The sequence below is a fragment of the Lepisosteus oculatus genome, chromosome 7 (assembly GCF_040954835.1).
Source record: "Lepisosteus oculatus isolate fLepOcu1 chromosome 7, fLepOcu1.hap2, whole genome shotgun sequence".
Classification (NCBI taxonomy): domain Eukaryota; kingdom Metazoa; phylum Chordata; class Actinopteri; order Semionotiformes; family Lepisosteidae; genus Lepisosteus; species Lepisosteus oculatus.
Genome location: NC_090702.1, coordinates 29,802,887 through 29,828,898, shown reverse-complemented (window position 1 = coordinate 29,828,898; position 26,012 = coordinate 29,802,887). Strand labels below are relative to the sequence as shown.

General features: G+C 34.5%; 1 protein-coding gene across 1 annotated transcript in view; it reads right to left on the bottom strand.

The window, feature by feature from the left end:
* LOC102692726 (A disintegrin and metalloproteinase with thrombospondin motifs 20) overlaps positions 1-26,012 on the bottom strand; it is a 165,268-nt gene that overhangs the window by 96,010 nt on the left and 43,246 nt on the right. Inside the window, exons 9-11 of the mRNA XM_006642906.3 lie at positions 23,491-23,637; positions 18,422-18,563; positions 16,396-16,500 (exon numbers count right to left, since the gene is read on the bottom strand). Of these exons, the coding sequence (XP_006642969.1) occupies positions 16,396-16,500; positions 18,422-18,563; positions 23,491-23,637 (394 nt within the window). The remainder of the gene's footprint in view (positions 1-16,395; positions 16,501-18,421; positions 18,564-23,490; positions 23,638-26,012) is intronic.

Genomic DNA, 26,012 nt, shown 5'->3' with positions numbered 1-26,012 from the left:
TTCAAGGAGGATATCATGATTGATTTAATCAATTTGCTGGTTGCTGGAATCTGTTAAAGAAATATCACAACATAAATTCACATTTAGAAAAAGGAACGCTGTCTCCTTTAGGGCTACATTGCAGCCAACAACCACAGATAGCTATGAAAAAAGTTAAAACACAGGGTTATATAAGCACTTACTATATAAAAAAATACTAAAGCTTCACAATTTGCATTACGCACATGTAAAAATAACTATATATTTTGCTTTCAATTTTAATTAAATAATTATAAAAAGGCAAAAGTTATGTATTAAGGAATGGTTCTCATTACATTTCAGCGTATGTTGGAAAAGGATGAGTCTGTATCAAAATTTAACCAACAAATTCCCCAAAAAAAGCACAAAAAATCTGCAAATTAAAATATTTGGAAAGATCATAAATTTGCAAAAATCTTAAATTAACAGCAATGGCTTTTTAGATGTGGAAAAATAGTCATAGCTCTCAGCAAATTCAGATATTAAGCAATTTTGTGTTGACATTCTTGTAGTCTAAACGTTTACACATACATTTATAAAAAACATACATTCTGAATGGGACAAAACTGTCTTTGATACAACTATAATAGCAGGGAGGAAAGAAGCTAGATTTATCATGCCTCGCTGTTCCCAAAGTATCACAAAGGCTTTGAAAACTGAAAAAGAAGGGAGGCGGAGGTATTTGTAGACAACAAGAGATGGGATGCCCTCATTAAAACACAGCTCAGTGAGTGGGATGACAAAGCACCGCTGACCATATGGCATGGTTACTCACTCAGCGGCTCCAGGAAGAGCAGTTTACCAGGAAGTACCACACATGATAGAACTTGGTGGCACAGCAAAGTGCTGAAGGGCCTCACACACTGAACACTCTGCACCAATCATTTCTTCATCTGTGAATGTCTTGTTCAGTTATCCTGTTTAGTAAGTAAATAATAGTTTGCCTTATTTTTTTTAGTAAAAGTTAAACATGCCGAGGATTAATTTTTTGGTCTCAAAATTGTGAATTTTCTCAGAACACTTAGGAATTTCTTAGTTATGGTATCCACAACTCATATAATAAACACCCAATGTCAGAAAATAATGACTCCCAAATAGAACATTGCCACAGTATTGTTTGATGACAACATAATAATTCATATAGTTTTGGTTTAATGTTATGGCCTAAAATGACCTGATTCAGCATGAACAGATTACTCCTTATTATAGAAAACATGGGAATGGATATGTAATAGCTTTTTTGGTTTTCAAAAAAATTATACAGAACACAGTACACAGTTTGTGTCAGGTATAAAAGAGAAAAAAACATAATGTTATCAAAGACATTTAAATGATACACAGGACTGTTCTAGAATTTATATTGGCAACAACAAAAAATATCACTAAAGCGTTACTAAATAACGTTAAGGCACATTTGCCTGAACTGAATTTACCTGTGACCTATAAACCACAGATTTTAACTATATGAACTATAAACTACATGTTTTTTATATTACTCAAACAAAATAACTCAACAGAACATAGTTCATGAAATAATACACCTTTAGTCCACTTCATTTAACATTGAGTCTTTCAAGATAGATGGTACAAGCAGAAAACAGATGTGTCTTGTTTAAATATTGTAGAAATTCCTCTTTTTACACGAACAGGACCTATGGTATACAAAATGTTTTCACAAAATCCTACAGTAATTCAACTAAGTAATAATACAAATGAGTTTATTTGTTTTTGGAATTGCTACTTATTTTTGTTATAGTCACCTGAGTTTTAACAGCCAATTGTGTGTTATTTAGGTCTCAGCTTGCAGCTATGAATCCTGTGACCACACATGGGAAAATCAGCAAGTGTAGGTTGACTCCTACAACATGCCCACCTTCAAGCCACTTGTCTTTTAGCACATCACAGACAACACAGCCCAGTACCAGAGGTCCATCTCTGAATCAAGGAGGGGTATATCCCTCCTGGGACAAAAAGCTGGGCTGTTGTGTCACTCGAAGCCAAGAGTCTTACAGATCCAGCCATTCAAAATGAGCAAAGTACTCTGCGTTAAAACGAGGTGGACGTAGCGCAACATATCACCTCATACCGCAACATACCGAATGTTTTTTGAAAATAGAAAATAGTATCCGGAAGTACCTTGTAAAACCACCAGGTAGAGCTAATACAGCTTAATGTCTCGTGTACAGCATTGGAGCTGTAATCAGAGAATGCCCGGTTTCAAATCCCGGTCATTGCTCAGGGACAATCTTTTTACAATTAAGTTGTATACTCTTTAGAATTTTAATAATTCTAAACTGTGTATTACAGCATGTTAATCATTAAACATTAAACAGTCGGTATATTTTTTAAAGCAAGATTGCTCAGTTGGACAAAAGTATACAACCTTCGACCTTAATAAATATTTTATGCATCAAAGTCTTTAACTTGATAACTTACATGGGTTCTGGTTTAAAGTACTTGTTCTAACATAATTAAGCTGATATTCTGTACTTCATAAGAAGTTATCATGTTTTATCCTTTTCTAAGAATACGTAGTAAGAACACTACTTGCTGTTATTGGAAAAGGATAAATGTTGTAATGATTTAACATGACTTGATAGTTATATGAATATGGAATCATGTAACTCAGCAGCTAAAGTATCACAAGTGGATGATTTGGAAACATTTTGACATCAATTTCTTTTTTAAAAAAAACTTCTATTGTCCTTGAAGTTGTAATAAACACTGTAATGTAGCGAGCTGCACCCAGGTGGTTCAAAGCACAATCATAGCATTACTTTTACAGTTTGTTTCTTATATAGCTGAATGCATAAAAATAGTCCACTATTATATCTTATTGTGAACATGATGTGTTCTTTTTCTGGTTTACATCTATATTGAGAAAATCTATATTTTGTCTTAATCCAAACGTCAGCAGCCAGTAATCAGCCAACAATTTAACTTGGAATTAAAAAAAAAACTTTAAACTGTACTATATTGGGATTTAACCCAGTCTGAAAGCATCATTCAATGGGGAACCAGCTGGCTGATTTGCTCTGGGAGGTTGTTTCTGGCAAAATTGGCTCCGGTGTGTGTATCTGGATGAATTATTATATGTGATGGTTTTGTGTTTAAGGATTTCTTCACAGAAATCTTTAAGTTAAACAAGGGAGGGGGGAATGGTTATTTTTTTACAATTGCCAGTAATCAGAAAACAGCCTATCAACACAATGGGCAAATGTGTTTTTTTTATGTTTTAAAAACAAAATCAAAAATAATATACAATGACATGACACTGCCTTACATTGCATGTCTTTTAAAGCTGTAAAAAACTGGTTTTGAGATGTTCCTTTTAACCACATTGCTGTCGATACTGTTGCAATAGACAATGAAACGCTCAGAGTTTGTAATGTCGGGCACTCTGAACGAGTTAAACTTTGATGCAGTACAAACAAATGTATTTCCCACAAGCTATACTGTAATGGCTTTAAAACTATACAACATCACGCTATATGTCTTTGTTCAAGTTTTAAAACTACAGTATGGAAAAATGAGTGTTAAGAAAAAAATAGTAAGAAAATTAGTTCCCCTCCCCCAGTAGAACTGTCTATTCTACATAACACTACACAGTTGGGTGTTAACACTCCTAGCCTTTGTGAGAAGTATGGAGCTGCGTTAACAAAAAGTGGCTGCAATGGAATATACTAGTAGGCAAAAGTGAATTCCAAACTGGAAAGAAAACACTCAATGTGTCTCCTCTACAAACCGTCGAAGGTCATTTATTATTAATAATATCTTCTGTATCGCATTTAAATTTTAAAGTTTTTTACAAGTGTAAATTCAAATATTTTCTAACCACTTTATCCAGGACAGGGAACAGTTTCACCAATACTATTTGGTAACATTTCTTTATGATTTTGACAGACTTCAGAATGCTTCGACTGATGATTAAAAATGTAACAATGCATACTGTGGTAAGAGCACAGAACATCTTTCCGGCTGTGAAAAGATTTGCATATGTAGTTTATTCTTATCTGTGTAAAAACAGGAAATACAGAGGGTGTTTCAGAAATTAAACAGAGGTCAGATGTTTACAAAGCAAGTGGACTACGGTAATAATTTGAGCTATATGAAAATAAATCCTTAAATATTAATTTCTTTAGATACGCGATTCCATATTTTTTTCCCTATTAATCAAATTCTAAAAAGAATGCTTTTTTTACTGCGATAACAAGTGCAAGTATTCATAGATAAGGTTAAAACATTATAACTTTTTATAAAGTATATAAACTTAATATAGTCAGAAGGAGCACGTAAAGTTTTTTCCAAAATAACCTCAGTAAGTAACGAAATGAAAGACTTTGATGCTTAAAATGTTTATGGAGAAAGTGGAATACTGGTGTGTATTTTTTATTAAAACTACCAATAGCAGCCATATACAGTTTACAAAATATGTTTATATTCCTTAATTAATATCACTTATGATGTTCAGAGATGTTATGTAAAATGTCTCTTTAGTTGTAAAATTCCATATTAATATTCAATATTAAGCGAATTTAAACATGCAAAGTAAAGAGATTAAATTAAGCAATTGTTTCACTAACAACCAATGCACCAAGAGTGCCGCCTGTCAGTCATTTTGGCCAGCCAATCACGTACTGCGGTTTAACATGCTACTCTGCAGATAATTTCATACTGATTTGGTTTTATTTTTGCATTTTGAATGGCTGCATCTAATCTCACCCTACACTCAGCTGCTTTCAGCCAACTGTGTATCACCACTTGGGGAATCCCAGTCTAACTGGGCGGGTTTTACCCATGATCACAGAGCTCAGCCTGTACTTAGATGTGTGCTTTTACGTGCAGCCACCGAGGATGATATTTCTTTTAGTTTTTTCAAATAAATACGTTAACGAAAAACCACCTGTAAACATACCTTACAAACATTAGAACTCAACAAACTGAAAGACAAAAAAATACTTCTCAAGAAACAAATCATTTGGGAATGACATCCATAAAAAGTGACTCATTAAAGTTTTGATAAGTCAACAAAAATAGCTAAGGGAGAAGATTTTTCCTTTTAATAACTTACAATTACACAGCAGGCAGTTTGTAATGACAGGTTTAGTTTTGAGGTCGTGAAGAGCAGCCCTATTTTCTCAGGCAATACCAGTTACATTTCAGGAAACAGGGCTTGTGTTAAGACTTTTAATTGGTCTTACTTCATTGATAGTAATAATACCTTACTCACATTGTCCCACTCCAACACTTAGCTGCTTATAATCAGGCATATATCCCAGAGTCCCAGAGTAGTCTCATTCTTCAACCTGAGAGAGTTAAACTACCTTGAAATCAACTGGCTTTTTGAGCAGACAATGTTAAGTATGATAATGAAACACAAACACCTCTGAGAAGCTCAGACTTCCAGCTTAAAGTTGTGCACACACACACTAAACCTACCCACATAAAAGGTCCTCTATAGGCAGGTGAGCCAGTCAAGCACCCTTCTGTCTGTAACTTCTTAAACTTCAAAGGCTTCAGCTAAGATGATGTGAAATCCTCAGCATGAAAAACAATCATAGTGATTTTTTACCCCCTCCCCCAAATCATGACTTTTTGATCTTTGTATTTTTTTCTTGCATTGAAGGACACAGTAAAATACTGTGTAACCATATCTTTCCTGATGGTGTTATTCTGACTGGCTGTTCGTTTGGATGACTTGAAAAATATAGGAGCATGACTAAAATGGTGTTGTTTTTCATAATATGGGTATGCAGTGTTCAAACCTTTATTCTTAAGAGGTCAAGTGAAGTGATTTAGAATAAAGCCAGTGTGAAAGATAATGGATGTTGCTAATGAAGTTGTGAAAAAAATACAGTTTTTAAACATATTATCATTATTAAATTAACAGAGTTAACACAGAAACTCTGTTCAATTTTCACTGTTAATAAGATCAGATCAAGTTTTAGATTGTGGGTGAAATAAAATGTTAGAATCAATAGTTCAAGAAATTATTTTCCTTTGGTCCCTTGAATTACCTTTCAGTATAGTGATTACTATTCTCCACTGGTGATCCCAGTGACATTCACTGTTAGAAATGCTTCTGAAATAAATTCAGAGATCGAATGGTAAAGATACTACTGCAATAACTAATACTTTATTTTTGTACATTATCTTGTTATGAAAATATTCCGAACCTAATGTTATCCCTTAATTCAGCTGAAGAAGCAATTTCTCACTTTTTCTGATCTGTTGTGTAAGAGGGGCTACTCGTGATTTATGGCATAAACCAGGAATGTATTTCACTTGATGTATTAAGTTGGTTCCTTCCTGTGTCTTAAACTCTTTCAGGATAGAATTATAGGAAGATTCAGAGAACTGTTCACAGATGTAGTCAGATACCAAACCTTTCATGCCTTTCAAAGTGAGCTGAATAAAATTTAGAAATGTATTCTGAAATTCACAGAAAGGCAGTGCAAGGATGCTCAAACATTAGAACAATTGGCTTTTTATGGAGTTAAGCAGCTGAATTCTGAACATACTGCAGCTTCTTAACATCATGTTTATATTTACCATTAACCCCATAGCACCTTCTCTGGGTTACGGGTTACAGGTCACCAGATTATGGTGAGCCAGAGCTTTACTAAGCTTTACTCAGTTGACATTGGGTGCTAGGAAGGACTACACCCTGGAAGAGATGCAGAGTTCATCACAGGACACACACACATAATGACAATTTAGACAATCAGACAATTTAAAGACACATGCACTGTCTGCCATGACACCATGCCACCCATTACAATAATCAAGTCTGAATAAAACCAAACATTTTGCATTAGATTCAATGTGAGCACTATGTTCCAAAAAAGATAAAAAGAAAATGGAAAAAAATCAGTTATCCGACGTTCTGGCAATATAATTTTTGAAGATTTCTCATTGATTGTGTATTTATAAATTAGTATCCATAGGCTAACTACATAAGAAGGATAATATAATGTCTACACAATCATTGAAATAGGTCTAGTAAATAGTTTTAATTTTATCATCTTAAAATGCAACACATTCAGAACTGTTGTCAGTTATGACAAAATTATAACGGCAGAAATCACATAGCAGGATATTTGAAGTTACTGTATATTAATGTAAGTCCATAATTGTAATAATAATGAAAGACAACCTAATCAAAAGCAACTGTACTACTTTCGTATGTTTACATTATATTACATTACTGTATGTTATGTTGACAGTTTACTGACTTTTGCTTTATGTAGTAAATACGTCACACACAGAGCAGTAGTTCGGTGAAAGAAAAGGACACATTGACAGAAAACTATCCACTGAGACAGTACTGACGAATGATAGGTACAGGTTATGTGGAAAAATAGTAGCAGCATAAAAAAACTGATGTCATACAGATTTAAAAGTGTGAAAGACATGTCAAGTGAAATTCCTAATGAGAGAATATAGCTCACAATGTAAAAGACTATGACAAAAATAAATGGAGTGGTGCTTCGGCTGCACTATAAATATATGATACAGTATCTTTTTAACACTAGGTTATACAGATGCAAAGAAAACCAGTCTCGCTGATTATGAACTAGTAAGCAATGTTCAGGAAATCATTGGGTACAAGCAACTATTTATCAAGAAATGTGAGTATGAAATTTATTTTCAATGTATTGCACACAAAACGCAGATTGATTTTAAGGTAGAAAAACATGGTTAGATATGTCTTTTTAAAACAACTCATCTGCTGAGTAACAATCAATTTTTGAAACTAAGCATTGGGGCTTATTTAGTTTTAAATAGTTCCATTTTGATGGAGCTGTGGTAATGATGGGGTCTAGAATGGGATGCAACCATCTTGAATGTGAGTGGTGTCAGTAGGTATACAGTACCACAGTAGGCATGGCATCACAATGTTTTTATTTCTTCAAATAACCCAATACAGGGCTGCACTACTATGCCTGGTGGCACGGTGAATCCTTAAAGTAAAGCAGCTGTGTGTGTTTGTCAGTACAGTATCAGATTTGTTAGAACATTAGTGCACTTTCATTAAATACAATGATTTCATTGTTGAGACATAATATTACCACACTGCTACCACAACTCCAGATACAATACTGTATGTCACAATACTGTATAGCACAAACAGAAGTATTATTTTTAATTACAAATAGTGTACAGAATTATAAGTAATTGTGTATTAAAGTGAATTAGGAATTAGATACATTTTATATTTTGATTATTAAAAACATATTATACACAGTAGCTTAAAAACATATTTAAAAGCAAGTATACATATAAAATAACAAAAAAGAGGTCAGATTAAAATATGTTTTGAGTAGAGATTTGAATGACTTTGTCTGTTGTTTACTGTAAGTTGCATTGTACACAAAATGCATAATTGTAACCTATTTTGAGTTTGTGGTATTCTGTTTTATATGGTCATATGCAGGTATTGTGGGTAAATACCTGTTGAACAGAAAATCTCACAGTATGAACACAGTAGATGTACACTACTGTTATGCCATATTTTAGCCTGTGCGGAATTGTGTATATGAGATAACACAGAAATTATGTTTTCCTGATGTAGAGGTACGAGTGAAACAGTGTGTAGTGGGGAACTAAATAACAGTTGCTTTCAAAAATCCAGAAGCTTCATTCTAACATTATATAAACTTATAATTTGAAAAAGAACAAATACATTACAACATCTTCTCATCTTTCTCATTCATTAACTTACATTCCCCCATACACTAAGTCATCCAGTGAGAGTGACACATTGGCAGTTCAGTGGCAGAATTCTTGCCTTCCACAAGGGAGGCCCGGATTTGATTCCTGGCCAATGCAAAAGCTGTACTTTGTTTACAAAGTGATCATTGGGGATACAAAAGACTCAATTTGTCTAAAAATAGAATACATATAATAAATAATAAGTATACTATATAGACATTTTTATTCATTTTATGTTAAACAGTATGTTAAATAATAATAATGAATCCAGTAATTACTAAATTATAAATAAACGGAATCACCATTTGAATCATATTTGCAATTGGTTTGAATAATTGATTAATTTTCCATAATTTAACTTAACACAATATTTGATTTGTAGTTATTTGTAATAGATAACTCATACAGGTCAGGAGGATAAAAAGCATGTTTATGTTGTTACAGTGAAAAGCAGGGAAATGTCTTTCTGCACCAGATTGTTTTTTAGATGCGAATGAACCCTACTTTCCTGGACCAATTGCTAGAGGGGGGCAGAGTTACATATTTGAAAAGTGATTAGCATATCAGTGTGAAATTATTACATAATTTCTGAAATACAGGAAAAAATATATTTGTCACCAGCTGCTACCAAAAATCAAACAAGATGCACAGCAATCGATTAGCGGCTGCCCAGCTCACGTAAGTGTTTCACACGATTGCATCACAATTTGTATTGGGGGTGCATGAAGTATTAAACTGAAAATAACATATTTTAATTAAAATTCATCTCTCTAGTGGTCTAATGGTCTAGCAGTCATTTTATTGACAATTATTTTAATATATTCCATTACACTTCAAAGTGGTATTATACACATAATAAACATGGTTTCAAACTGCTCCGAAGTCATATAGTTGTACAGCATAAAAAGCTTTCAGTACATGCTTCTCCACACATCAAAGATTATAAAAGGGTTACTCCCAGTACCCCCCCCCCACACACAAGAAGACAATGTAACCATCAAGGCATGGGACACTCCGGTATTACATCAGAAAAGTTATGCTGAAACAAGACTCTGCCAGAGAAAGCACTTTAACATCTTTGGTGAAGCCAAATTAATAAAAACTATAACTAAATGAACAACTAAGAAGAAAATGGTCAGAAACAGAAAAAAACAATATTAAATATTTTAATGATAAAAAATATACATAGTAGCTTTAAAATCAGTTTTTAAAAGCAAATTTACATGTAAAAACCATAATTGCTATTTTGTTTAAGAGTATCTTTAAATTCCTTTACTCTCCAGGCATTCTGGAGATTGTCGGTCTTGTGATCCAGTGACTGGGAGCTCTGCTTTCACTGTAACAACATTAACATGCCTTTTATCCTCACAACCTGTATGTTTTATTATTACAAATGACTACAAATCAGATACTGGGATGAGTTTTTTGACGGGAAGCTTCATTTTCCTTTACACTACAAAAAAACATTATATATAAACATATATGTAAACATTACATATAAACACAACAAATAATGGAAATTACTGATATTATAATTGCTGTCAGAGGAACTCAAACCAAAAGAACTGTTTCAAAAATAAAATAAAAAAAAACTTAAAATTACTGAGAAATCCCAAAACAGCATATTATATATCAACAACATTTAGTCATGATTATTGTGGCTTTGTGTGGTTTCTGCTCCTTAAAGGCAATCTCTACAATTTCCACATCTCATTGAATCTTTATGGGCCTTGGTAAAAACCCAAAATAGCAGAGTGCAAACAGTATCTGAACATGCTTTAGCATTTGCTTAAACTAGTCTATTTTCATACATTTCTGTACTTAAAAACAATAGCAAAACATCTATTGGAAGGAATCAACACATTGTTTACTATACTACAGTGATTCCTCCTTAATTCCCTTTGCAGGGAATTCCCTTTGGACGTTTCACAAAGCAAGATTACTCAGTTAACCAGATAACTTTAGTAAACATGTTTTAAAAAAAGTCTGGAGTTTCCTTTTCACAAAGCAAGACTGAATTGTGTCTGGGTAAGAACAGCAACATATCCTCTATCTTTAACTTGCTCCAGGGTATGTCAGCTTAGCCTGATGTTGTGGTTAAGAACGTGTGTGACAGTGTGTAGTGGGCGGGCGGCACTGTGACGAGCAGCGGTAAAAAGTCTTCGCCTTGGGTGAGGGGACGGAAGCACCACTGAAGCTAGCAGGGACCAAAATTAATACAAAAAGAGTGGAAAAAACAAACAAGAAAAGCAAAAAGAAAGTGTAGCACTGTGCTGTGCTACCTCTAGGCTGGGCTTACCCTATTAAACAGGGTCCAGCCTGGGAAAAAAAGAGCCGCTAGCACAGCAGTGACCAGACTGGACTTACCCTATTCAGCAGGGTCCAGTCTGGTGAGCAGGGCGCATAAAGTAAAAACAAAACAAGAACTACTGCATAACAAAAATGCGTGTGTATGCCTGCCCCAGTGAAAGTGTGTGATGGGACAGGCAAAAACAAAACTTAAAAGAAAAAGAAAACCTTATGCGGTTGCAATCCCTTCTGGGACTGTCGGTTTAAACTCCCCCCTTCCGGGGGTGGCCCTGCTAGTCCCATCGAAGGGTGTCCAGTGTGCCTTTATAGGATCTGCACAGCTGTGGCTCATCATGTAGAAGCCGGGACAGCTGGGACTACAAAGGGCCCATGTAATGCCACACTAGACTCACAAACCAATCAATCCCCTGCAAAAAATGTGACCATGTCATATTTCCTCATGGATCCAGATGACATTACAGTTTTACAAACAAATCTAAAAATAATAAAAAAAAAACATTAGAGCTTTTCAGGAGAATGAAAGTCTAGAGATTGTCAAGACCCTTTACAGGTGGCTGATTTTGAAGACATTGTTTCAGCAGACAGGGTATGCTTTACATGCATGATCTCTTATGCCCACACATTGTTAATACTGCTTGTTATGGCTCAGTGTTAAAAAAAAAATCTCAAACTCTGTGAAAGATTCCTTGTGACTGGTGTAGTTTTTTAATGAGTTCGTGACTCAGAGCGCTTCATTTAAGTGACAGCGTGTCCTGCAATGAGGAAAGTAGTGTTTGCACTAAAACAGTTCTTGTCAGCATTCATAACGTTTCACAACCATATACTCTATTAGTGAATATCATCAAACAGGTTTCATGAAATAGCTGATAATATTTTCATGTGATAATAGCTGCCCTGGACCGCACAGACATCCTAAAAAATCCATTAACAGTGCCAAGAGAGGCCGTTTTGTAACAGAAAATCAATTCAAAGTATCAATGTACAGTAAAAAACTAAATTCTAGCCTAAATATTAACGTTAATTACTCAAAAAAGCTTTTTAAATTTTAAGTATATGTTGTTTATTGCTTTTAATTTGAGCCTTGCAAGTGTTTGTGGGAAATGTAGTTTCAAAAGAAGCACATAGAAACGTTCTCAATATAACCACAGTAACTGAGTTAAATAATTCAATGCAGAAAATGTTGAAGGAAAAGAGGGTGGAATGCTGTTGTGAATGTTATTTTCATTTTCATCTACCACTACCAGCTATATAAATATGTTAAATATGTTTATATTAATAAATTAATATTGTTAATAATGTTCCTAAATATTATTTTACTTCAGTTATTATTTTTGGCTACCAAAATTTCCCTTTAGTTACATGATTCCATATTGATATTCAATTTTGGATATAAAGAAGCATTACAACAAATGAAATGATGCTACAGTTTCATTAACATCTAATGCACCATAAGTGCCACCTATCTATCTTGTTTGGACAGTGAAGGGCTAAATTCAACATGCCAAAACACACCGCATTATATTGTACCTAGCTTAACGCTTACTCAGGTTTTTAAATGCATTCAAGATGGCTGCATCTGTATTTTAGATGCAATTAAATTGTTTAATTACCTTGCTAAATTTGAAAACCAATATAATTTGTTCAAATTATGGAACAGGTAAGGGTTTATTCCATGCTAAAGAGAAAAGAGACCCAACGTTTAGCTGTGGAGCCTTCTTCAGGTGTGAGGGAGAGGGGAGGCTGTTTTATTTGCAGTATGGAATAAACATTTACCTGTTACTTTGCAGCTTACGCATGCTGACAGCTACTGTACCTACTTGAACTTGTTCAAATTATACTTTTCTCCAAAAAGAAGACAACAGCTTAGGGAAAATGTGTGAAACATTAGATACAGAACTGGAAAGGTATAGTGACATAAAGTCAGCTACAGTAAATGGGTTTCATCAAAATTAATGGGCCTAATTGCACTAAAAGTCCACCTTAATGCAACTACTCTGTACTTTGAAAAACTTGAGCAAAAGCAGAAATACAGATGAAAAGTCAAAGGAACGGAAGTTTCAGCCAGAAAATCTGTTAGGTTCATATAATTCCTGCATCCAAAGGAAAAGCTGTGGAGGCCAGTAACGAATTTTATCTCTCAAGTTTCAAGGGCACAATTGCCTTTTATTTGAGTTAATAGTAGATCTAGATCTACTCAAAGAAAAATGACCTGATCAGGAACAGAATAGCGGAGTAAGCATGCAGTTCTTAATGCATGTTTCAACAGCTTAACGCTTTCAATGCACAGCTTAAGTGAAGATGTGCATTGAATCTAATGTCAGTTCCATTAAAGTATCAGGAGCTTTTTTCTGCAGAAAATCTAAACTCTCAAAATCTCAACAATTTCATTATTTTGACAGTACTTCTGTTTCAAATTTCAAACTTGAAAAAGTGGCTTTTATGTAGATGTAGGTGATGTAGAATCTCTGTGGCAGTATGGGACAGGTAAAAGTAGAAAGTCATTTTGAAGCGGTGTTGCCAACTGAAGTTAGTGACAGCTCAGTTCAAGGTTAGATCACAGGTTCTCCAGATCAATAGATATTTAATGGACTGCTTAAAACAAATCTCTGGTTATACTGAGGTTAGTTAAGATTCATCTTACTATCAGCCTAAGTACAACAGAGTTTGCAGGTATGAAACTCATAGTTACAAGTTTAAATGTGATCTTGACAGAAGAAAACAAGAAATAAGAGTCTAGATTCCTTTTTTGAGCATTGGATGTTTTCCAATGGGAACTACACTGTACAGTATATTCTGATGCTCATTTCAAAAGGTACAAGGTAGTATTGAGGGGCTGAGTCCAGAAAGTTCTACAGTATGCTTAAATATTTTAATAATATCCTCGCCTCTTCTTCCTATTTGGACATTTTCAATACCAATAAATTTCAGTGTTCGAATATTACTGTTACACTCAATAGAATTTCTAGCTAATGGTGAGGTCAAAGCCATTCCTCAGACAGCACTTTTAGGTCCCTCCAATTCCCTAATTGTAGATTAGTCTTCCCCATGTATCAGATTCCCCAAAGACATAAAAAAAGCCAATTACATTTGTACTATTACATGTAAACCTTGTTTGATATTAAAGAGTTTTTCTGTACATGAACAGACAAATCTGTTTTAATCAAATTATTATACAAAAGCATTTAATGATAACCCAGTACAATAATTACGGTCTAGAATAATCCGTGTGAAACAACCAGTCCTTGAAATTGCACTACTACAGATAAAAAGCAGGATGTTAAAAAACAGTTTCGTTCTCAACAAATAACATTTAGTCATCAATGCTGTATTTTAAATCCTCCTCTTTTCACAAATGCCTCTGAAAGTCTTCCTCAAAAACTGAAACTTTTTAGACTCAGAAAGAGTTGTAACAAGATACTGATACTGCACGACCAACACAGTAGTGTTACCTTTTGGGGTTTTCTTGTTGTTAATAAAATGTTAAAATATATGGTAGGAATGAAACAGTTAAGTAAAGAATCCATTTTCATCTGGATCACTGGAGTGCAACATTTGTGTAAGTGAGCTTCAGCCTTGAACTCCATTACTTTCTCTAACCATTGACCCAAAAGCTCTTATTTTTATAGAGGTTTCAGGTCAAGGGTTCAGAACAAGGTAATGACTGAGTTTCTTTTTCAAAAACAATACTTCACTTTAATCTCATGTTATGTTGGATTTCAGAATTCTTTTTATTTGCTGTCAGAAGCAAAACCTGGCATCTAAATATTAAAAGAAATTTAAAAGAAATATATTAAAAGATGGTTTTAAGACACCATATGTGAGATTATAACTGAACGCCTCTGAACTGAACTGTGAGTTTTTAACTGAAGTCCAAATCCCCCAAAAAAGAAAAAAACAACTTCACCATCTACGTTTGGCAGATGTTATTATGCTATTCACCTATCCATCCCAGTTCACTCATACAGTCCTAAATTATCTTGGACTGTATATGATATCTATGAATAAAAGATAGTAAAACACCTCAATGCATTATTTCTAAAAAAAAGTATCATTAGACTCTTAAGTTTATTTATTCTAGTTACTATTCATTCATCAGAAGCTATGTGTGATATTTGCAAATTTTAAAAAGCCAACACCAAAACCACTATTCAAATCACACTTTCCTCTGAGGCCATGAACATAAAAGTTAAATAGTGTATGTATATTTTCTGTATTAAAAATAAATCAACATAACAGTTCTTATCACATTTACAGTAATATTCCATAATACCAGGTATATGAACAATTTCCCAGCAGAAATTGTTTCATATTTTAATGTCTGTGTAGTTCTTACTGTACAATGACAAATTGGAGTGTCTTAAAGGAGTATTAAATTATTTCTGTAGCAAAGATTAAATTACATATTTTAAAACATAAAAAGTTCAAAGTGACAGAAGAGCATGTTTTTTGTTTCTTAAGGACTGAATTTAACCGGTGGGGACAGTCAGAAAAATAATTTCCCAGGAATACCCAAGATATACTCCTTTTTTAACATATTTTTACAGTGTATCTGTCGTACTTTCCTTCCTATCTACACCCAAAAAAGCACTGTTTTGTCTGCATCACTGAAGGTTAGCAAAATAACCATTTTGTCTGGGAAGAGGCACAGTCACTTAAAAAACATGAACTTTGCTGGTGTTAACTGAACATACTTTGAAGCAAAATGAGAGCATTCCCAATGATAGATGTGACATTTATTAACTCACTTTGTTCCAAGACATTCTTTAAGAACATTCTCTTTACAAGAAATCTTCCCCATTATTGGGTCAATGCCTCAAATGCCATCACTACAAGCTGTCTCAAGTAAGACTTAAGCATTAAAACAGCACATATATTTCATTAACAGTGCAGTCATTCCTGTAAAAACATTACAGCAATTACTTTAAAAGAAAGCAAACTGGTGAAACGGAAATCACTTAAAACCTTCAGCTGAACCTAAATATTGTATTAACAAAAGAAAGCTTATAATATTGCACAGAAAACTATAAGAAACAATAAACTCCGGTATCAGAAATTGAAAAAAGACTAAATCAAATGCCCTTAACAAGTTATAAGGGGCTGAATAAGTTGTATTTTATTACCATGTTATTATTTTCACACAGTAAAGGTAAGATCCAGTCATTTGGAAATTGAAAATAGAAATACTACTTTAATACTAAATACTAAATAATACTTTTTCAAAATACTTTAAACACTTCTTGTCAGAGAAGTAACCTTAATTAATGTTACATTATGTTGTTTTTTTCCCCAAAAGTCATGCATTGTACAGCAAGACCCCCATAGCTCCCCTCTGTGTTCCCCTGTAGGTCCTACCATTCGGTGTCCGCACTCCGTACCATCAGCAAGTGGCATATGCTGTGTACGGCAGCCCTTAAGGTCCCCTTCTGCACTGGTGCACCACAGGCGCTTGCACTGTTTCTGAAAAAAGAATGCCGAGGATTGCAAGGATAAAAACAAAAACAAAGATCTTACAGTCTAACTTCAGGTAAAAGTCAAAGAAGACTGAATAGGTAGCAAACTTTGAGTAATTATTTTAGTATTTTTCTGTTGAAATACATGATCAAATTGGACAGTAAGTCTGCCAGGAATCAAACACAAACTTTAATGCCAACTTGGCAGCCTTCCCCTCTTTAATTATCCATACTTTATCCAAGCAGGTAGTTATAAATGGGCTTCAATGGTATTTAACAAACCGAGTCACAGGTATATATGTTTTATGATTTTGTACATGTTTGAAAAAGACTTGTCAGTCTGTATGTTAAATGAATCAACATTCAGGTTATTTTCCACCTTATTCAGGCTGGTAAAGACTAGGAAAGGAAATTCATCCACATTGAGCACAGCTGATTTCATTTTTCTATCCAAGAAAAATCTATTTTTAATTGAAATTGACAGCAGAATGTATAAACCATGTAAAGTAAGTTGAATATATTCTAGAGGAAAAAATGCAGTTACTGGAAATGCCATTACTGGAAAAAAAATAAAATTCAGCCATTTATACTATAGGCTTAAAGGCTATTGTTCTACCACAAATATAGAATTGCAAGCAAACTGAAAAAGAAAAATAGGGCTTCTTCTCATTTTATAACATCTCTACCTAGAAAATTACAGGATATGAAGCAGCTACTGTCAGGAACAGTTCTTTCCGGGCCCTATGCGGACGACACGATCCGGAAGGTGAAGAAACAATAGGGAAAAATATCATGCAGGAGTCGGTCAGGAGACAGGGGGGCGTGTCCGAGGTGAGCAGGTGTCCAGGGGAAGTGAGTACGGGGCAAACAATCCAAGCATAAATCCAAAAGGGAAATCCAAAATAGGAGGCAGAGTCCAAGACCAGGGGATCCATCCAAAGTAATTTAAAAAACCAGAACCGGGTCGGGACCGGCTGGACAGGGAATCGGGAACAGGAAACTAAAACTATAACGGAGCCAGACGCAGCAGGACCCCGGGCTCTCACGAAACGGGATTCAATGAGAAGCCCCGGGCAAACGCCTGCGTCTGGCTTTAAAGGTGGAACTAAAGAGGGGCTGGAATAAGGAACAGATGTGGGGAATGGGACAGAACGAGGAAGGGCTGGAGCGCCCTTAAGAGGAGGAGTAACGATCGTGACAGCTACACCACCAATATGTTTTCTACCCCTCAAATTTTAATCAATTTGTGAAAATAATGTTATGACCATAATAGTATGGTTTAAACTGAAAATATGTTGTTTGCATTAAAATGAACAAGTATTAAAACTGACATTATAAAATGTCTATGAATATTTGTTTAATATAAGACAGAAGTTAAATTCAAGCACAATAAATATATTAGCACACTCTAACATGGATGTCTCTGTTTCTATTGTCAGTTCATTGACAACTGAACAACTATACTCAAAATCTCAAAAAGAAGTCTGCACCTGAACTAAGAAATCAGCTCCATTGAGAGCTGAACTCGGTATGAACAGACTCCTTGTACTGTCTCAGGATGTTCCGCTAGAAGATTTCCAGGAATGTTGTCAAATGTATAGCAGTATGTATCGGATTGCCTATTCCAGATAATTATTACCTCTTCTACCATCAAATGCTCCAATAAAGAACACTATATAAGCCTATTTCCCAACAATGTTTTATTATTGAGCACTACAGCAAAATACAGACAAGGCATTACAGTATATTTGCAGAACCATGCAGAACTGAAAAACTATTATTTTTGAAAATCTATGTAACTGAAAAGGCTGTAACAGCAAATAAACTACAAGATGAAAGTATGTATGTGTGTTCTAAGAAATCCCTGAGGATGAAATACAGCAGACACAGTAAAAACAGAAGGGTCTAGATTGAAAGATAAGACATACCATATAGGGACAAACTTGGGATCCTGGCCCAAACGTGAGCTCACACTGGCTGTTAGCATTGTAGAGCTGACCGGGAAGTTGAGGGGGCAGCTCATATGTTCTGCTGATAGGCTCATCAAGAAGGCACTCTCCATATCCAGTGCTGGAAGTCAACACACACAGTAAATAGACCTTACTTTATTTCATTTAAATTACTTATATTATTTAAACGAAATATGTATGTTATACTGTATGTTATGTCTGCAGCTTTTGAAAGTTAGCTTGCAAAAGTAAATGGATACTGGTTTATAAATGTGAAGAATTGCATTCTCAGGAAATTAGCTATCTTTCTCAAAACTTTGTATACTTAGTCCTGTCAGTTTCCTTATAATGCTCCAATAAATTGGCTATGCTAAAATAGGTGAATTGCAGCAAGGCAAAAACTAGGTTATATTGAAAAACATTTGTATTACAACCAACTCCTAAAATCGATTTAAATGAAAGTTCAATGAGGAATAAGAAATAAATAGTATTCCAACAAATTTATTTTCATATAGTATTTAATTTCCATGGTGATGGAAATGCTCTTTAATTCTAAAGTTGAGCCCTTTAGGTCAGACAAAAAAAATAGTCGAGTACAACTGTAAGAGTTAACTAATAGGACCGGTACTTTGAAAGTACATTACAACAAAGGTAAAGCATCATGATTTTCTGTGTGTGCAATATCAATGCTTCCCAATACTTTTCTCCCATGCAGCTCTGACAAGCTTCTCTATGGTTTTAATGGAACGGCTGGTGCATTTTTATTTTTGCATAAAAGAATCCAGACTTGGCAACAAAGTGACATGGCAGTTAAAACCTGCTGCCTCACAATTCTTGGGTTCCTGGGTTCAATTCTGAACCAGAGGTGCCTTCATGTTGTTTGGGTGTTGTTTTTGTCTCCTTCCACCTTACAAAGGCATGCTGTCCAAGTTAACAATTCAATTCAGCTTTATTTGTCATTATACTTACACAAGCGCATAGTATAATGAAAAGTGTTTCTCATTAGTCATTCAGGTGCAGTATATAAATAGAACAGAAGATAAGACAATAGACAGTAACACAATAACAATAACAGTGTAATAACATAACAGTGTAATCAAAACTGTGCAAATACGCAAACAGAGAAAGAATACAACAGGACAAAAACAGTGCAAAAGTAATTCAGGGAACAGTGCAAAAATAGTACGGTGATTAATAAATATTACAACTAATACAGTTTCAAGTACAATTTCGGCTTACATTCACTTGTATGTATGTAGTGGGTATTACAGTCATTGTGGGTACTGGAAGACATCTCTAACTGACATCTCTAATTGACTTAATTGTCTACGGACATACTGTATGCCCACCAGTGCTCATATGTGTGAAAATGTACTGTATGTGTTTCATCTTATCACTTGTATTTGAGCCCTGTAATGTACTATAGTAAAGCCCAGGATGTAGGTCCACCTTACACCCTATGCTGCTGGGTTGGGCTCCAGCACACCGTGACTGAGTGGTTACTGAAAATGGATGCATGGATAATTCAGTCTTTAATTTCCTTCCAAAGGCTCTCTTGAAAAGAAAAGGGAATAATTAACCAAGCTTTTTGTTGAGGCTTGTTAACAAATTTAGAAAGGTATGCGCAACTCTATTTTCTAAATATTACACACCCCCCAATACTGTGAGCTTGAATACAGACAGAGCTGTAATGTTCATGGAGGAGTAACAAATCAAACTAAGTTAGTAATCAGTAATCAGTTGATCCCTTAGATCAACTTTCTCTTTTCAAAGAGTAAAACTAGAAAATTATTTAACTGGATAGAACTTAATTTTTCTTAAATGTCATATCAGTAAGTTAGGTCTGCTGGATTATTTAAAGCAAATTCAGCTGTCCACAACACCCAGCCTAGAAACACACATCAAAATTCAAAATCTAACAATAGCGGGGATTTCAGAAAAAGACCACCCCAGTTTTCGCTGTATTTTATTAAGTCTTATAAAAATATTGCAACACACCAAACACCAGTGAAAACAAAACACTAAAGTTCAAATAACTATTTAAAGACTTTATGTTAACTCCCTTATGAAGAGAAAAAACATTAAACTAAACTTCACCTTATAAAATGTACAGTATAATTACCTATCATGTTGATGTAGCATTTCAAGTTTTTGGTGCCAAGACAAAAGATACCTGTTATACACCAGCTGCATCAAGTTTGCACCAAGGAGTATAACTTGTAACCTTTAATATTTGTCTAAATCATTTTAAAAAATCTCTATTTTCATTAAAGATTTGTGCTCTCTAAAACTGTTCTATTTTAGAAGGAGCAATGAAAGAACAGACAGTAAGAACTGAACTCTGATACAGCTGATACTAATCTAACACTTGCCATATATTTATTATTGTCTATAAGGATGTCATCAGCTCATCAAATGCTAACTAACCTTTATGAGTCCATTATAACAGGACATCTATGACAGCAACTCCTTCGCACTCCTGCAGTATGATACTGTAGCCTGAAGCATGGTCATAACTGAAGACTTAAAAAAGCAGTGTAGACCATCTATCCTGGCTGCCTTCCAAGGCATGCACCTGGCTGTCATCAATGTTTGCATGCAAAAATAAAGTAAACTTATTTGCTAAAAAATACTTTGAAATGTCATACAGCTTTCAACATGTGTTCTAATGCTGTAATAAGTACCATTAAATTTTGTCCTTCACCATTGACGAAAAAGATTAAAGGAGCTGACATAGGAAGATGCCATTAACCAGCAACTTGACATAGTATGAGATTTTTATAATGTACAGTATCCTTTCACAGAAAATAAATAATTCTCAGTTTTCTGCTCTCAATGTATTATTTTATTTGCTGAAAGATTTGTCTAAGACTGATATTACTGATAATAATGCCATGGACATTGGAACTGTAACATAAAAGGAATATGAATTTTGTAAGTAAGAAATCCCTGAATAATTGATAGGGTGAACAAATGCTAAAATATTGATAATGTATGGACTAGAACCTAAAGCATTAAAAACAATGGCATATAGGAAAAATGGCATATTTGAACATTTCTGTATTTATTTTTTTATTCCCTTTATTGATTTATTAAATACATTTTACATATTTGTTGCTGCTGTTTCTGTTTAGGACATTCAGAATAAACCTGAATCTACAAAACTGTTTTCATTTTTTTCAAGTTATATTAATTTTGCTTGTATTCCTATATTTTTGTAGTTCCTTGTATTCTAGGTAATTTAAAATTTAGTATTAATGCAAAAGTACTGTCAGAAAAAAAGGTTATATTTAAGTTCTGACATTGAATGAATACATTGATTGTATGGAAGAATTGTATGGCTTCTTTAATTTGCTGAATGCATTGTGTTAAAGAGGTAAATTACAGGGCCTTGACAGCAGTAATTATGTAGTAAATACATATGTGCAGTTAAACTAGTGGGTGGCATACTCATGTTTTGCACATAATCTTCATTTACATGGTTTAAATGTAAAATGTGAACAGATTAGACTTTGTCAAAAAGCCAGTGAAAGGCATGATTATTGTTTTTTTATTACATTCTCAATTTCCAGCAATTATTTCTTGAAAATTGCAAGTGCAAATTATTTCGCTCATCAAACATTGCTTGCTGCAGAAAATAGGAGCAGTTTATGCATTTCTATGAACTGAATGTGCAATCTATTATTTTGCTTTTCTACTTCGTGAAGAAACTATGCTAATACCATAGTTGTACCCAAAAAATGAAGAGACTACACCTTAATTTAAAAATGTAAAAGTATACTTTGGAACTTGCGAGTTAAATATTAGACTTTTCTTAATGAAGAACAGCCAGTCAAAACACTGATGCACTTGACCAAGTAACCCCTCTTGAGAGCATAAGTGTGCAGTTTTAATCAATGCACTTCATTGTTAGACAAACACAGGCTTCAAAAGCTGTAGGCTGCTCTCTTTTATGAGTTTTTCCCACTAGGCCATAATACTGTACTGTATGTTCCTAGGGTTTGAATGTTTATAAATATTGCCATTGTTAGGCAAATTTGATTCCCAAGCCTTGTGTAAAAGGTTAGTTTACTGTTCAATTTACATTTCCTGCCCTTTACCAGAGTTGTGTATTTGAAAGTGAAAAGAAAAGCTTATTGCTTTTATTTGTTTTACATAAATATGATAAAACATGTTTCATCAAAGAACTCAAGTTAGAACAGTCAGTGGAAAATATGTGCAGGCCTACATAACCTTAAACCCCATATAGTGCATTCAGAATTAACTGATCCCAAGATGCAGTAGTCAACAAGGCGGCCTTTTGTAAAGGTTCACAATCAACAAAGCAGGAGAAAGGATCAAAGGGTCACGTCAGGGAAAATCTAATTATAAATGACATTTCCCATCTTAAATGAAAACCCTTCAGAGAAGCTGTGGTCAGTACTTGGCCTTCTAACAAGTGAAAGACTCTGGTTGCCTAAGTTACCATTTTTGAAAGGGAAAGTATGCAGCAGCTAAATGACTGTCCAGGAGCTTGACCATCATTCCACCTAGTGTAGTAACAACTGAAGAATGGAAGAAGATATCACCAATATCTCTTTACATAGGAAGTATACGTATGTATTGATTAACCTGGCAATAAGAATCTGACATGGAACTTAAAAAACATCAGAAACGTTACTGTACAAGTTTTTCAGAAGTGTAAAACAAAGGACAAAACAGTTTTAGACAAATTTGGTCATTTCAAATTTTCTTAATTTTGCGATGCAAAATCATGAACTCAAGAAATCTTATAAGTCATTGTAACTCATCTATTAAATCTTTAAATCATCTTTCTATTACATTGAAATTGCTACAGGGCACTGAATTAACACCTCCTGCTATTTTGAATAAAGAATAACAAAAGACCAATAACCATAGACTTCTCAACTGTATTTGGTTCAATGCAGGTTTTTGAAACAAGAAATATAAAATGTCTTTTAGTTTCCATTCTTAAAGATTATCCACTGTGTAGTTTTGTCTATTAGCATAAAATGTCAAAATGTTAAATGTATGATGAAAATACCTACTCAAGAAATTCAGTGATATACTTGCGACTGCACTTGGACCATGACCAGGGGCTTGTGTCATAGTTGAGGGTTGGAGCCATGACGTGGTACTGATGTTTCATTCCAGCCTCTTTACATTTGAAACTGTCATCATGAGGCATGTTGAATCTGCAGCAAAAACAGAAAGTTATTAAAATAACATTTGTAAAGAAATAAGATATTGCTTCAGAAACATTTCAGGTCTTCAAACAAATAGGTGTGTTCAGTTTACAAGTCATTTTATCATCTGTCTAGGATTAACAATACAACTGCATGAATCAAATAAACAATTTTGTATGTACTTCCATTCATCTCATACTGTATATATCATATAAAAATACAATGATATATTCTGCCTTCTATTCCTAAAATAGAGCATTCTATTCCTTACCTTCACTATAGCCCACAGAACACAATTTAGCTCACATGTTCACATTTCAAATGCTTCTGGTCCGGAACACTCTTAGCCATTAAGATATCAACTGCTACAAGTTAAAAATCTCCTAAAGACATTGACTTTTTCATATACCTATTTTTTTCACTTTCTTAACTGCCTAACACTGTATAATTCTGTCTTGAGAATTTATATTCTCTTTTTATTAACACAAAGAATTAAATAATAAATATAATTTTAATAGTGCACACAATTTAAAAAAGTGTAGATCAAGATTAAGAATCCAAGCTATCATTACAAAATGTGTTAAGAATTGCTTAATTGTGAAGCTGAAGCTTCCAGAATGGGTCTTTAAAACTAAAAAGGAGATTAAAGAAATAATACTGGTCTTCTTTGTGTCAGACTGGTGGACCATACAGAACACATCATGCAGCAGTGAGTGCTGAACACCCACTCTCGTTTCCTCAGTGGACTTGCTTTTTTTATATTTGGGTCAGTTCTCTATTTTAGTATTAAAATGTTGATACCCTCTTAAACCGATAAATGAATCGATGAGCTATGCAAGTTACGGTCTTTAATCTTTAATGGGTTATTAACAGATCTTGTACATTTAGGACCTGTCTAAGGGTTAAATTGTAACCCCCCTGGAAAAGTAAAGAGTATTTCAGGGGATGAAGGGAACATTAGTGCAGATTGTAAAACGTGGGTACAGTATAACCTGCACAAATCATCCAGGATCTGTTACTAGGCTCAACTGCACAAATATCACTGTCTAGAGTGGGTTAAAACAGTATGGAGTAATACTGCTGTCTTTAAAGAGCTTCATAATACAAAGTAACTTTAATCTCTATGGTCCATGCGCCAAGTCTAGGCTCAGAAAACTTCTAAAAGCCCAGATTTTTTATCCAGCTGGCAGCTAATCAATTAATTTAAGATCTACATTGTATCATATTGACAAAAAACAAACGTCCTCTGTTATTTTAAAACTGTGGGTGTGTTTTCATTATCCACACTTTAAAGAAAGTAGATTTTAATTCTACTGGTACTGAATCAAAAATGTGGTCTGTAAGGAGGTTGTCCAGGACAGGACAAAGCTAAGCCAAGGTATAAATCCTGATAAATTTTTAAAATATATATATTGCAGTTAGGCTCATTCACACTTGTCATTGTTACTATGGCATTCATTACTACACCATGGTTGCAAAGTCAAAGGATAAGTGCAGCAGGGGGCATCTGCAATACAGGCTGACTGGTATAACAAGTGGTCTTGGACAAGTGCTGATTTATATTAAATGTAAGGGCATTTGTCATTAGGAGGGAAAAGACTCCCAGAAACTTGAGCTCAATATTAGCTTTAGCGAGAACATTCTGGTAACCACGAAGTATGAAGTGTGTCTATCCTCCTTGCAAAGCATTAAGACAAATGAGGCTGAAACCTACTGATGCACCAGAGAAATTACTGTGGTGTTCACCACTGCAGCAATCAAACCAATTTATTTTTTCAGGTGGGTAGCTGTGTCAGTATGTGTAGGCTGCAAAGGAACAAGTAATAGGTTTATTCCATGCTGAAAAGAGAAGAAAGAAAACACAACGTTTCGGCCATGGAGCCTTCTTCAGGTGTGAGAAACACAGATGATGAGATGAAATGATGGGGTGGTCAGAAAAGAGGGCCCCAATGGAGGGATCATCCTGTAGGATGGAAAAGTTGTCGTTAATAGTCCTATGGATAGAAAGTGTGTTGGGGTGTTGGGGAAGCACCAAAGAAATGTGGTTGTTACGGCGGGAGTTCCTGCTCGAGTTGATGATCCGAGGGGTGTTTTTGGCTCGGGAAAGGGCCCTGTCAATAACACAGCTAGGGTATCCTCTCAAGCTGGAGCACGTTCTGCATCACTTCAGCAACTTCCACCCGTCCCTCAAATATACAGTTAACATATCTTCCACTACTCTCCCATTTCTAGAGATCAACTTCTCCATTAACTACCCCCAACTCTCTACTTTGATCTATTACAAACCCACTGATTCACACAACTATCTCCTGTATAGTTTATTTCACCCCAAACACACTAAAAACCCTCTGCCATTTTCACAGTTCCTTTGGCTACAACAATTC